Source organism: Canis aureus, chromosome 1 (assembly GCF_053574225.1).
Source record: "Canis aureus isolate CA01 chromosome 1, VMU_Caureus_v.1.0, whole genome shotgun sequence".
Taxonomy (NCBI): Eukaryota; Metazoa; Chordata; class Mammalia; order Carnivora; family Canidae; genus Canis; species Canis aureus.
The window spans coordinates 94189110-94203680 of record NC_135611.1 but is presented as its reverse complement, the minus strand read 5'-3'; the positions used below and the strand labels follow the sequence as shown (position 1 = coordinate 94203680).

General features: G+C 39.1%; 2 protein-coding genes across 10 annotated transcripts in view; one reads left to right on the top strand and one right to left on the bottom strand.

Moving 5' to 3' along the window:
* CD274 (CD274 molecule) overlaps positions 1-14571 on the bottom strand; it is a 145098-nt gene that overhangs the window by 89478 nt on the left and 41049 nt on the right. The gene's annotated exons all lie outside the window — the stretch shown is intronic.
* The window catches only part of PLGRKT (plasminogen receptor with a C-terminal lysine), a 76425-nt gene that overhangs the window by 60593 nt on the left and 1261 nt on the right, over positions 1-14571 (top strand). For 2 of the 3 annotated variants that reach the window (XM_077909529.1, XM_077909538.1), the window contains exons 2-3: positions 9246-9366; positions 11452-11533. In XM_077909529.1, coding sequence (XP_077765655.1) covers positions 9340-9366; positions 11452-11533 — 109 coding nt within the window. In that variant the 5' untranslated portion in view covers positions 9246-9339. Of the gene's footprint in view, positions 1-9245; positions 9367-11171; positions 11534-14571 lie in introns of those variants that run through there. The other variant, XM_077909500.1, reaches the window with a different exon arrangement.

Sequence of the window (14571 nt, the reverse complement as noted above, 5' to 3'; positions counted from 1 at the left end):
ATAGTCTACCAGTATCTCCATTGTGAAGAAATTTAGAGACTTCTGACCTGCTCCCACCTGGACTGTTTTCCCTCTACATCTGGTACTCAGCTCTCATCCTGAGTTCTCCCTTCATGTATCCTGGGGGTTCCCTTCTCTCTAGTCCTGTGTTGGGTCTTTTGTCTACCAGACCCTATGTCGTGCTCCTTCATTTGCTGAAACTCATCATCCAACAGCTTTCTGAGAAAGAATAAATGGAGGAAACCTATTGAGATCTTATAGGAAATCTTATTGAGATCTTATATATCTAAAAATAATGTAATTCTCTTCTGATGTTTGGTTGGTTGATAGAGAGTGGTGGGGTACAGAATTCCTGGTTATTAATTTTTCATCAGAATTTCTAAGGCATTATCTCATTTTCTTTTTTCATTTCTCAGCCTATTTGAGTACCAATACACTGTGCTGGGAAGCCTTCCTACACAGATCCCTCTCCTTACCCTGCTTGAGCTCTAACTACACATGCTGGTCCACCCATCAATACAGAGACATGATCCTCATCCTGCTCATCCCACTACCCTGTCCCGCTGTGCAAAAGCCAACCTTACCTAGTTACTAGTTAGACCCACACATCTCTCCCTAGGCCTCTTTCCCTTCCTCGCCGTCCCCAGTGTGGATACCCTACTCACCTTTCCCAGATTCCAACACATCCCTCTGTGCCATCACTGGACATATCCTTTGCTCTGCCCTTCCTAACGGCTTTAGAATGATGGAATTATTCAGAAAGAGAAGGGAAGAAGAATGAAAGAAAGAACTGAATTTTAACATTTGTCATCTAATGTATATATTTAGAATTTTTTAGACAAAAATTACTTTTAGATTTTATGTTAATTGTGTTGATTTTATAGACCTTTTACTTAAAATTTGGATATAGATGTTTTCACTAAAGAATATTCATGTTGATTGGACAAAATTATCCCAGTGAGTTGTTCTGGCAATGCCAGTGAGCAGAGAGCAGAGTTTTAAGGCCAAAGCAACCAAGGAACAGAACCCCTAATAACCAAGGAACCCCCTCCTCAACAGAATAGGACTGAGTCCTAAGCCATCAACCAGTTTCTTTCTTTTCTTTTTTTTTTAATTTATTTATTTGAGGGAGAGAAAGAATGGCTGGGGGCAGAGGGAGAGGGAAAGAAAGAATCTTAAGCAGGTTCCCCATTGAGCACAGAGCCCACAACCCTGAGATCATGACCCAACTGGAATCCAAGAGCCAGAAGTTCAACGGACTGAGCCACCCACTCACCCCTATCAACCAGTTTCTATATGGGATAAAGATACTCTGAAAAAGTGTGTTGGCTCCTGAAATAGTTAAATATATCTTACTCTGCCAATTATTTGAAAACTCAAGTCTAAATACGAGCATAAAAGCAACATATTTTAGAACTCACCAAAATATAGATTAGATTCAATATGCCAGACCATTCACCTCATAAATTTATTAAACGCATCATCTTTCAGCATTTGCAATTATTTGAGTAATTCGAATAGTGTTTAATAATATATAATTTTAATAGTGCAAATTATACTATTCTGTTGCCTTAATCCAACGTTTCTTAACCCCAGCACACTTGGAGCCAGATAATTCTTTGGGTAGGGAGCTGTTTCATGCATTGTCATTGTAGGAAAATTACCAGCATCCCTGGGCTCTACTCACTAGATGCCAATAGCAACCTCTCCTCTATTTTGGTTGGACAATCAAAGATGTCTTCAAATCCCCTCTAGTTGAGAATCACTGCTTATGAATTTCCAGTTCAATCATTTAGACTCTCTTCCATCTTTGTCCAGGATGTATATGTTTTCCTCAAGAGTGATGAATAACCATTAGTTTTTAGCTTTCCAGATATACAAAATTAACAGATGATTTTTGAAATACTGCTAGTGATATTAGTGGCATAAAATGCCAATTTATTTTTAAAATATTTTATTTATTTATTCCTGAGAGAGAGAGAGAGAGAGGCAGAACACAGGCAGAGGGAGAAGCAGGCTCCATGCAGTGAGCCCAATGCGGGACTCGATCCCAGGTCCCCAGGATCGGGCCCCGGGCCAAAGACAGTGCTAAACCACTGAGCCACCAGGGCTGCTCTTAAAATGCCAATTTAAAAGGTACTTAGCTTATATTACAACCTGTTCACTATTACGTGTAATATGATTGTTGGGTGGGAAAAATAAAATCATGTTGACAAAATTTCTCGGAAACTCTGGTCAGTATCCATGGGTTAAGAGCCCAAGCTCTGCAGATAGAGTCTCAGTTTGAACCTTCATTCAAACTGCTCACCAGACTTGAGCATATGACTGAAACTCTGTTCCTCTATCACCTCTCTGGTAGTTTGATGGTACTTATATTACCCAGCTCAGAGGGTTGCTGAAAGGGATAAAATGAGATAATGCAGAAAAGGTATTTGGCAGATAACAAGCACTCAACATCTCCTATATTATTGTTCTATGTTTACTGACATTCTCCAAAGCATCTCCCATGTCTTGCTATTTTTACTCTATAACTTCAAGAGTTCTATCTTATAAAGGAGAAACAGCTGACTCCAAATCCTTCTCTGTTTATCAGTTGATTATATATCATATTTGTCAGAAAATAACTATTCATTTTCTATGGACACAATGAACATATTCACTTACTGCACTTAGATGACACGTCACAAAAAAAGGTACAAAACTCCAAATAACATTTTGTTATGCATTAAATACTGATATTTACTACAAAGGAATAACACTGAAATCAGGGCTGTTCTGGAAAATCCAGGATTATTTATCTGAGTTATCTAGACCTATGGACAAGAAAACCTGGAAAGTAGGAAAATAGAGTTTTCAGAGAAAATTGTGCCTTTCGGGAGTGGTCCTAGATATTCAAAACAGCTGATTATTGGGTCGGTACAATCACTCTCTGGAGGGCAGCCCCGGTGGCGCAGCGGTTTAGCGCCACCTGCAGCCCGGGGTGTGATCCTGGAGACCCAGGATCAAGTCCCACGTCGGGCTCCCTGCATGGAGCCTGCTTCTCCCTCTGCCTCTCTTTCTGTGTCTCTATGAATAAATAAAAAAAAATCTTTTTAAAAAATCACTCTCTGGATCCAAGAAAGTATTCATTCATTGTAATGAAATGAGCAGATATTCTATATACACCTAACAGAAAAGCACTCTCATCAAAATCAGTAAGTTGCTTGTTAGAAACCACTGAATCACAGATGAAGAGAGCTCATAATCCCATAGAGGCAACAACTTGCTCTAGATTTTTAATCAATTTTCTTCTCCACCGGTCATCTTAGTTCAGGATGATTCTTTTTGCCAAATGCTTTTGGGTATCACTTTTATTAAAAAAATAAAATAAAAAGGATATAGTCACTCACATCTATTAGTCAATGTTAAACAAAAAAGTAGAATTCTACAATCTTCACTTTATAAGAAAGGCAATTTACAATCCTGTTCAAACTGCTTCTATGAAAACAATACTTCTTAAACACCAACAGAATTACATGTACTTCTGAAGCTTTAATATGTCCTCTCTGGCATGCTATTATGTTCTTGAGAACCATTTGAGAAGAGTTAGTAAAGATTATTCTGAGCTATTTCAAGACTGATTTATTGATCCAGGTACAAGTATATATAAAAGATAATTTGTTAATCTCTTCAAATAATATGCAGTGACATTTGATGTCCTTTCAAAATAAAAAGTTAATGTGGAAAATCAAGTAGGAAGGAACAAACATAATTATTTGGGTTCAATAGTCATAACTGAACATCTTTGTATTAGTTTTTCACATGTGTTCCACTGACATAAGATTGAAGTAATTAATGTGTTTCTATAAAATGTTGGCTAGAACCTTAGACAAGTTAGAAAATACATTCCCCTTTCCATACATACAAATCTGTTTTCCACCATATTAGCATGTCCTTATGATACTGACATTAGCTCTTTACCATATATTTAAAGTATTGCATAACCCATTTATGATAAAGACTGGTATATTTAGGAATTCTAACTTTATCAATTTCTTCAGGGTTGCATAAGGAACAAATTAAATGGCATTATTCCTAAAAATTTTCACCAGTCTTTGGGCAGTGGCTACATGGTAAGTTGTCAATTATTTGGCACACTGTAGACAACTAGGGATCTTTAAAAATACTAATGTCTGGTTCCCACACCAGGATACACTAATTTGTTTTGGCATGCAACATAACATTAGGATTTCTTAAAGCTACCCAGGTGATTGTAATGTGCTGCAATGTTGGGGAGGTTTGGGGCTGGAATAAAGGCCCAGGTTGGGAGTGGGAGCCATGGGCCATTGGCTAATCTGAAGGATCAGTCATCCTAATGAAGAAAAGATTCTAGATTATGGGTAATGGGGATAAGGTGTGTCCTGGGACAAGTCTTACTCAATAGCCCAAGAGTTTGTAAAAATGTGTAAATGGGTCAATGGGGTCCAGTCCCATTTTGTTAAGCCAATTTCTAAGTACCAAAGACTTTATTCTCTTTATTTTAATTTATCATTTATTGGGTCAGAGCATCTATGCTCACTAAAATCTATTTTTGGGCTCTCTGGGTGGCGCAGCGGTTTAGCGCCTGCCTTTGACCCAGGGCGCGATCCTGAAGACCCGGGATCGAATCCCACGTCGGGCTCCTGGTGCATGGAGCCTGCTTCTCCCTCTGCCTATGTCTCTGTCTCTCTCTCTCTCTCTCTGTGTGTGTGTGACTATCATAAATAAATAAAAATTTAAAAAAATAAAATCTATTTTTTGAGCAATGGATAATTTAGGTAAAACCACCATTCTAGCAGTTAAGATGAGACATACCTGTTTGTTCTCTATTTCACATGTAGTAACCTCCAAGGATTACAGGGGGTACCATGTCAATAAATAATGGGATAGCCAGGTATACCTGTAATTCGAGTCCAGTATTATATCCATTTGGTACTAACTGGTACATCTCAGCAAATGTTAAAATTAATTCAGAATCTGTGCTGTGGAGGTTCAATAGCCAATAAATATGTTTTTATCTCTTTGTTATTTACATTATTTTAGTAAATTTTGGACTTCCAATTAGGTCTAACTGTGGGTCTTTGTTCCAGGTTTGTTTTTTTTTCCTTTTTCCCCCCTTCCCCTATAGCCAGGTTTGTTCGTTGGCTCATTCATTCATTTGTTCCTTCCTTCCTACTCTTTCTTTCTGTCTCTCCCTTTTTTGGTTGGCCACTAAATATGATTTGAGGGTGGGAGGTGTCCTCTCTATGCTTATTTATAAATTTCTTCCTCCAGAATTTCAGATCAGTATCATGGGGCTTAAGGGCCACCCTCATGGCAATGGTCGCTTTACAGGGTTTAAGGAAGTTTGAATTAACCCCATTGCTGTGTCACAGATATGCCATAGCGTTTTTCCCTATAACCCTGAGGATCCGGATCTTTGCTGTGATGGAAGCATAAGTAGCAGAAGAGGTCCTGCTGTGCTGTCTGTCATTAGGTATATGAATCACAGCACCCCACCTATTGGCTTTCATTTCTGCAGCTCTCTCTCAGTATACAATTTCTCAAAATATTTCATATATCTAAATGCAAAAAAGTCATGGCTTTTAGTTTCTGTCTTGATTCAATTACCCATAGTGCAGGTAGTTATGGGAAAAGTTCAGAAGCCCAGGGGCTGGCCTTGTAGGCAACCCCTTTTCCTCCAAGGAATGCCAGTCAATCTCCCTGGGATCAGGGTTCACAAACAATAAGGTCATTTTGTCTATGGCCTATGTGGGAGCCATCAAGATCCACTACTGTCAGATTAGCCCTTTGGTATGCTGGTAATCAGCAACATTAAGCAAAACCCAGGTACATTAGCTAGGGATTTTATGTTAGGAGAGCCGTTCAATTACATACTCCTCTGGTGTTTTTACAGGAGCTTGTACCAAATTTTCCTCCCCCTTTTCTTTTCTCATTATCACCTAGCCATAGACCTGTAACTGGGGTGCCATGAATTCTCTCCAGGGTGGTGGTCTCCTTCTTTTCCATAAAACTCACAGAAGGGCAACACTGAGCCTATCTCAGGGGTGTATAATAACAAATGATATCCCCATGGCTGTCCCCAAGGTGCCAGTGATGGTCACCAAGCTAGATGCAGTGACCACATCATTCTAGTTGGATTCTTGGTAAGTGGGACTTAAGAGCCAAACAGTTAAAGTTAGTTGTCTCTGCTTTTACAGGTGGTAGACTCAGAGACCACCTACCAAACACAAGCCAAACTCAACAACATGTCAAATTGTGGTATAGTAAATTAACAACAAATTTTATCTTGGGGATGAGAGCATTTTAGGGTGGGAAGAGATGGCAATACTGACAAAGACAAAAAGTGTACCCAAAGCACAAGCCTGCAGCAATTGGTAGCTCTGTTTCAGAGGGACTTTGCCATATCATGGAACCATTTAGTTAGTCAAGAGGAGTTAGTTAAAGCTGACCAGGTGTCCTTGATCATGAATGGCCTTCCTTGTTCATGATCCAAATGTTTTAATTGCCTCCTATTCACCCCTTTGGTAGGGAGGAAATTCCGTCCCAAGGTTATAGGGAAGGCACATACAATATTTGACACCCAATACTGGACATATGAGATTGGCAGGAGTTTATTAGTCACATATACTCACAGCTCAGGGTAGAAGGACACTGCTTGCCACTCAAGGCTAAATGGGAGCTGTACTCAGAGCGAACAAGCCTCAGTAGTAGTAAGAGGGTGAGGTAACCCCTCGTTACTACAAGAGAATGCGATTGGCTTCTTTGAATAATTCCATGAACTGTCAGGTAAATGAAACCCACTACTGAGTGATGAGCAAGAACTGTGCATGGTACTCTGGAGTAGAGTTGTTTGGCTAGGAGACTAAGACTCCACTGTGGGGCAAGTAGGGTGGAGAACTCTGTTTCAACAGATGTCAAGGCAGCATGTCATGTTAGGCCTTTTGACCCAATATATCAACATTTATGGTGAGCAATAAAACTAGCATATTTGGGGACCTATTATTGAGTGCCCACTACATGACAAGCATATAGCATCAGTGAACAAAACTAAGATCCCTGTTCACAAGAAGTATCCATCCAGTGTTATAGTTCCTTCTGAATATTCCCTTAGCACACATATTGTTATTTGAGTAGAAATAAGAAAATATTGAGGTTATTTATCTTTTCTAATCTCTTAGCCAAGAGATTTCCCAAAGGTTTGCTGATAAAAGAACTTTCTGAAGATCCTAATTTCCCTTCATTTTTTCAGTCTTCTTGATAAAACAGCATGATAACCTGAAGTGAAAGCACAAACATCTAGAGTAGTTCCAAGGATGCCTATGAGATATGTAGTCAGCACTGACTTCTTATCACTATGCTCCAAAAAAATGCAAGGGTTTACCTCGCCTCTTTCTGCAGATCCCAATGAAATCATGGAAGAAATATACAAACAAAAATAGGTCTGATGCAGCACTGATTATCGTGGGAACCGGATGGGACTGTTTGCTATCAACATATCAGAGAAAACAATGAGAATTTGCAAAAAGAAGTAAAGCTGCTAGAAAGAGATTTATAGTGAAATATGAAAGAGCAGAGTCTCACGTCTTTAAAAAAAAGTGAGTTTCTCTCAGAACCACAGGCTGACCCCAACTGGATGGAGTAGAGGCTGGAAGGTGGTGCAGGTAGGAGAATTCAATACAGGGCTGTAGAACCTCAGAGGTTGTCTGCCACCTTGAACAAAGCTCTAAGAGATGGAGATCCAACCCAGAAGAACAAAGGCACTACCCAGGAAAGTTACAGCCCAGATAGGACAAAGATGCAGCACCAGACACAAAAAGCAAGTCCATGGAACCTGCCCTGGCCCAAGTCCCTCACCACCTCTTCCACAAAATCCCTGATCCCAGAATCTACATTCATTGCTTCTTATATGACTGGTTTTTAAGAGGTACAAAGATAATCTGTGGTAAACTATCTTTTTTTTTTTTTAAAGATTTATTTATTTACTTATGAGAGAGAGAGAGAGAAAGAGAGGCAGAGACACAGGAGGAGGGAGAAGCAGGCTCCATGCCTGGAGCCCGATGCGGGACTCAATCCTGGGACTCCAGGATCGCGCCCTGAGCCAAAGGCAGGCGCCAAACCGCCGAGCCACCCAGGGATCCCCTGTGGTAAACTATCTTGTAAAAACATTCAAATGATTACTTCAATCTTTAAAATATCTAACTCAAGTGTTACTAAATTATGACTAAAACCTTCATGAGAAACTAATAAATGGAAGCTTAATGTTTCTTATATTAAAACTACTCCACCTACACATACATTCATCAATCAGGATTGTGTTCTCTGTAAATAACAAAAAAAACCGGTAACAGTGGCTTTAAACAAGCTTAGGGAATAAGCCCTCAACAATGTTTAGCAGCTGAATGATACAGCAGGCTACTCATACCCAGTCAGTTGTGCTTAGCATACAAGTCTTCCTCTTTAGGCTGCTCCCCTCATGGCCCCAAGATGGCTGCTGCACCTCAGGGGGTCAGTGTGTACTTTTAGGTTAAGGAAAGAAAGGAACAGAAGAAGGCTTAGTGTCTGGATCAGAAAAGCCAAGGTTTTGCCAGAAACTTCCACATGTGTGCTTATGTTGTACTGGCCCGAACTATGACACATGGACCCTGCTACCAGCAAGAGACTTGGGAAATCATTTCTATAACTTAAGGTCTAGAGAATCGATCTATAGTTTGACTTACCGCTTTGTACCTACAATGACTGTTGTAAAAGAACTAAGGTTTATCTACTATTAACTTTCACCATGAAAATTAATTCCAATTGGGGCTGGATATAGTAGAACCAGAAAAAGGGAGATTTGGAATCCAGTAGACATGCTCCAGCACTTATCAGACATGTATAACACATGGCATACATTTGGTTTTTCTCTTTTAAAAGGTTTCTTTGAGGGATGCTTGGGTGGCTCAGCGGTTGAGCATCTGCCTTCAGCCCAGGGAGTGATCCCGGGGTCCTGGGATCGAGTCCCGTATTGGGCTCCCTGCATGGAGCCTGCTTCTCCCTCTGCCTCTCTCTCTCTCCCTCTTTCTCTCTCTCTGTCTTTCATGAATAAATAAAATCTTTTAAAAAATAAATAAAAGGTTTCTTTGGGTTTTGTTGTTTAATTTTTTGTTGTTGTTGTTTGTTTTAACAACATGAAATGCCTTTTAGTTGTGCTTACAAAGCTGAGAATCCTTTGTTATTCTTAACAGTAGAGCAAGCCCACATCTGGCACAAGTGCTAGAAAAAGTTGTACAAGTTACTCAACGACTCTCAACTTGCTTCTTCTCTCAGTAAAATGGGAGAATGGCCATTTCACTGGACAGCAACAAGGTAAAGTAAAAATCTCCCATCAACTGAAGGAAAAGCAACCTCAAAGTAGGCTAGTAAATGCTTTTATCTGCTGTTTTACCGAGGAGGATAGCCAAGGATACAGTCTTGTATCTGCTCTGCAGAATTGCCCTGAAGCTTATTAGATACAGGGGATTAGGTATGTAAAAGAAAAAAAAAGGGGTATGTGTGCTTGCAAGCAGTTCTCCAAGTCACAAGGACAAAGACAAGTCACAAGGTATAATTTGTTATGGTTGTAACAATTAAGATTTTCTGATTTCCACATAGACATGTGAAAGACTCTTAGGTCATCTTAATACATGTTTCTATCATATCTGATTGTTTAAAAATTTTGTTGCATGCCTCTGCTTAACTGGTGTTCTGGTTCTTCCTGTATTTGATTTCTCCTTGAGGTCATTTGAGATGGTCACAGGAGGCTGATGTTACTCACCCACTGCAGTTTTAGTGCACACCACCCACTGCCCCCCCACCCTAGAAACTTACATTTTATACGAGCAATTATTTTGGAGGGCAGCCTTGCAAATGCATTTTTTGCCATGACTATGAACCCACAGAAAAACCTTCAAACCTCAGTTTTGAGAAGCCTTTCCCAAACTGCTTGTCTTAGCAAAAATCTATGTAAAAGCACTACCTCTGACTCTCTCATAGCTCTGGTCAGGGTTTTGTTCTCGTTGTTGTTGTTTTAATTACACAATGCTTAGTATTTGACCAATGCCAAGTGGGTCCTATAGAAATTAGCAGCAATCTAGAAATCAGAATTTATTCTATCCCATAGTTGTATTTGTAAGTGATTGTTGTTATTTTAATCAAAGCTACCCTAATGTCCTCCAAGTCCCTAAATGCCCTGGTGGAACTGAGGTAATCTGAGTACATTATGAACACAAGGAAATAAATTACTGAAAAAACGAAACTATTTACACATAAAAATTAATGTTCATCTTGAAAGATTGTTAATGAGCATAGTTATTTCATGAGCATATAGTTCTAATGAGCATAGAACAGTTATTTCAAACTGTTAAATTAGGAGCTGTCAAAAATTACCTCACTAAATACAGGGAATACAGAATACAGTAAAAAAAAAACAAAAAAAAAAAACACATGATTTTTATGCTGTAGCCTGTATTACCAAAATATTCTTTCTAGAATTGTGGGGGGATCTTTTTGGGAGGGGGAAGGGTGTTTCTGTGTGTGTGTGCACCTGTGTTCTCCAGTCCCTAGAGATATAGGAACTATACAACCTAAAATTAAGTACTCAAGTAACTGGTTATAATCAATCTCCCAGAAGAGTCAAAGAAAAGTCAGTAGAGAAAGTGCACTGAAACTTAAGATGTTGTACAAATTTAAAGTGATGCATTAAGCATTTTACTGTTTTTACCAAGATTTAGATAAAAGTCATCAGCTCTCGCTCTTTTGTTAATCAATCCATTCATTCATTATATATTTATGGATTGATATACCAGGCACTAGAGTAATTAACTTATTTAGATTAGGTTATGCAACAAATGTTCACACTGGAAAACTCTGAATTATGAGAATATGGATGATTTCAATTTTATTTTTCTTGATATAATTTAGTGTAAGGGCCATTCCTAACTTTATAATAAAGGAAAACTTCACATATTGACTAACCTTACATAAGTATACAAAATAGTTTAGAAGTAAGAAAAAACATATATACAACTGTAAAAGGTCCAAGAACAGAAAGATGGGCAAAGGGAGGAAAGTTGTAAACAGTGAAAGGTGGGGAGGAAAGGGGAGGTAGGGGTGGGGAGAGGGGTGGAGCCTGGGCCATAAACTCAGGTCTAAGTGGTCGCCCAGGGGCTATAAAAGCTTGGTGAAACCTGGCCAGGACAGCAGCCTGAAGTCCAGGATTGGAACACAGGCAGAGGCTGCAGTCTCTGGAGCAAAACAAACGTCCGGAGCAGAAGCGATCTGTCCAAGATGCTGCGCTGGTTCTTGTCCCACCTGCTAGGTGTCTGGCTGCTACTAAGCCAACTTCCCAGAGAGATCCCAGCCACGGATGACAAGAAACTTAAGGCATGTGGTCGTGATTATGTCCGCCTACAGATTGAGGTCTGCGGCTCCAGCTGGTGGGGGAGAAAGGCTGGCCAGCTGCGGGAACGTCGGCAGATATCCGAACCCCTGGCAGGTGAGCTCTCCGCCCCGCTCCGTCCCGCACTTCCCATTGGTTGTCGGCCGGCTGCCGCCGACCACTGAGAACCGCACCTGCTCTGCCCGCTCCAGACCCCTGGCTCGGGCTTCCCGAGCACAGCCCTGCCTCTGAGGCTGCTGATGCCTCCAAGTTTGCAGTTTCCTCCCCCTCCCCTCCCCCCGTGGAGTCTCACCGGGGATCTCAGGAGAGGGAGGGAAAGCAGTGGGAACAACAAAGGCTTCTCCTGAGAGGCACCTGGTGACCTTCACATCCTGGCCACCAGGATGATGAGGATCCGGAGGGGCGGAGCCACAGATGAAGAGAGGTTGCCAGGACCCGTTAGAGGTGGGCCCATTGTACTGGACCCCAGAGTCAAGTCTGTGGGGCCATGCGGAGGGAGTGCTGACAGCTGGGGTAACTGGACTGGGCATCTCAACTTGAGAGCACTGGAGGCAAACAGTCCATTGTGTGCTGGTTTGAGTGTCCCAGGGCATGGGGGCAGAACTCAGAGACCACTGAGAGGGTCCTGGAGTGGTAAATACCAACGGTCTTACTAAGGGCTCTACTGCCTTGCAAAAAAGCTGGGCTGTGGCTCACACCCTCCAAAATATCCTTTTATTTTTATTTGTAAACTTCACCAAAGGGGAGAGCCTAGCCTCCCATCCTCTTTGCCCTGGACCTTGAAGTTCATTTGTGAGAGAAGGGATTGGAGAGAAAGAAAATGGCCTGGTCTCCCACAGGAGAAACTGAAGGGGACCTAAAGTCAAGGGAAGTTTGACCTCCAAACAGCTGAAAACCACATTGATGCATCAAACATTTAGAAGCTGCAGTGGGTTTTCTCCATAAGCAAGACCCTAGAATTGAGTACAACTCAACTCTGGAATAGTTTTTTTTTTTTTTTTTTTAACTCTGGAATAGTTTAAAAACAAAAAACACTTCATTAGGAATAAACTATTTATAAAGATAAATTGGAAGCTAAGTTTAAGTAGCAATTCAAACTTTCACAGACTATTCTAATCAGGGTAGTGGGTCATATGAAATTCAGAAAAGGTAAGCTCAATTATGAGTAACTTAGTGTTTCACATTTCACAACATATATGCAATTTATGATAAATCATAATCATATTTTATAGGCTATCTATCCTGTAGATGAGTGACTCTCATGTAAAATCATGGTGCACACTAACCACACTTACTTCTCTTTATGGGATTTAAAGCATAATTATAAAGCTATTTACTTTTCTACATTGTTGGTCAGAGACTGATTTACTTAATGCAAGGTTTTACAGAATTCTTATACATTATTAAAAGAGTACTACAAAGTTTAGGAATTTACTGATTCAAAGTAGGAACGGCCAGAATTCATTTTATGTCCTTGTTAATTCACTTTTTCTGAATAAATAATATGCTCATACTAAAGACTGAAGCATATACATAAATACAATAAGAAAAATGAAAAACATACATAGATATTAAAGACTTTGAAAAAATACGTGAATTTAATGAGAAAATAGAAATATCTGTATTAAATGAGGAACTGGAAAGCAATGTTAATGAGATATGTAGGAGTACTTGCCTGGCTCAGTGGGTAGAGCATGTGACTCTTGATCTCAGGGTTGTATGTTTGAGCATCATTGTGGTTATAGAGATTACTTAAAAACAATATCGTAAAAAAATTTGGAGATATATATGTAAATCTCCTGATTTTCACTTAACATTATATTGTAAGCAGTTTCTCACATTGTTATTCTCTAAAAACATAGTTTTTAAAATTTCTTTGTAATATTCTATGTCATATATATATAACCATATATATATAACCATTCTTAGTGGATATTTAGGTTGTTTCTAAACTGTTGCTTAAAAATGATTTTCTGAGCACAATTATATATAGCTATTTTGCCAGATTTCTATTTCTATAGGAGAGTACTGTGATTTTAAAGTATTTCCAAAGAAATCTCTTTATTGCTAGCCAGTACACAATTTAATTGAAAACAGCCTAACATAATATTGCCTGCAAATGATGATCAAGAAAAATATTTAAATTACTAGTTAAGAATCTTTTGGAAGTAAAAAAAAAAAAAAAAAGAAAGGCTCTCTTGGAAGTATATGTCAGATTCATGAGTTCAAAACTTCTATTATTAGTTTTTGTTTTCATATTATTAAATTGGTAACTAACCATTTTTCCTACAATGTTTGCAGAAATAACATTCATTGCACCCATTTTAAAAAATAAGATACTTTTAACTAAAAGAGGCCTGTGGTAGTAAAATTTTAGTTCAAAATACAGTGATTAAGAGATGTTTGTATAAATTCAGGTCGATTAGAATATTATCTATTTTTTAGACTTAAGAAGGTGAAGTTGTTGTTGATTGCAAAATGTTTCAAAATAAGGTTAAAAAATACTTTTAATAAAAGAGAGCAACACAGGCAACAAAAGCAAAAGTAGACACGTGGAGCTACCTCAAACTGAAAAGTTTCTTCAGAGCAAAGGAAATAATCAGAATGAAAAGGCAGCCTATGGAATAGGAAAAAAACATTTGCAAATCATATATCTGATAAGAATTTAATTTCCAACATATATAAGGAACCCCTACAACTCAGATCAAGATCTCAGGGTTGTGAGATTGAGCTCTGCTCTGTGCTCAGTGAGGAGTCTGCTTGAGATTCTCTCTCCCCCTGACCCTCCTCCCCACTTAAAAATTAAAAAAAAAAAAAACAAGTATTTTTCAGGATGTGGAAAAACTAGAACCTTTCTACACTGTTAGAAAAAAAAGCAAAATGATACAACACTATGGGAAACACTATGGAGATTCCCCAAAAAACAAGAAAAAAGAATTGCCATATGATCCAGAAATCTTCCTTCTGCATATTCATCTAAAATAAATGAAATCAGGATCTTGAAGAGATATTGCCACTCCCACATTCACTGCAGCACTATTCACAATAACCAAGATGTCAAAATACATTATATGTCCATCCACAGATTAAAAGGAATGCCAAAAAAAAAACCACAGCCTATGGATAAACATAAT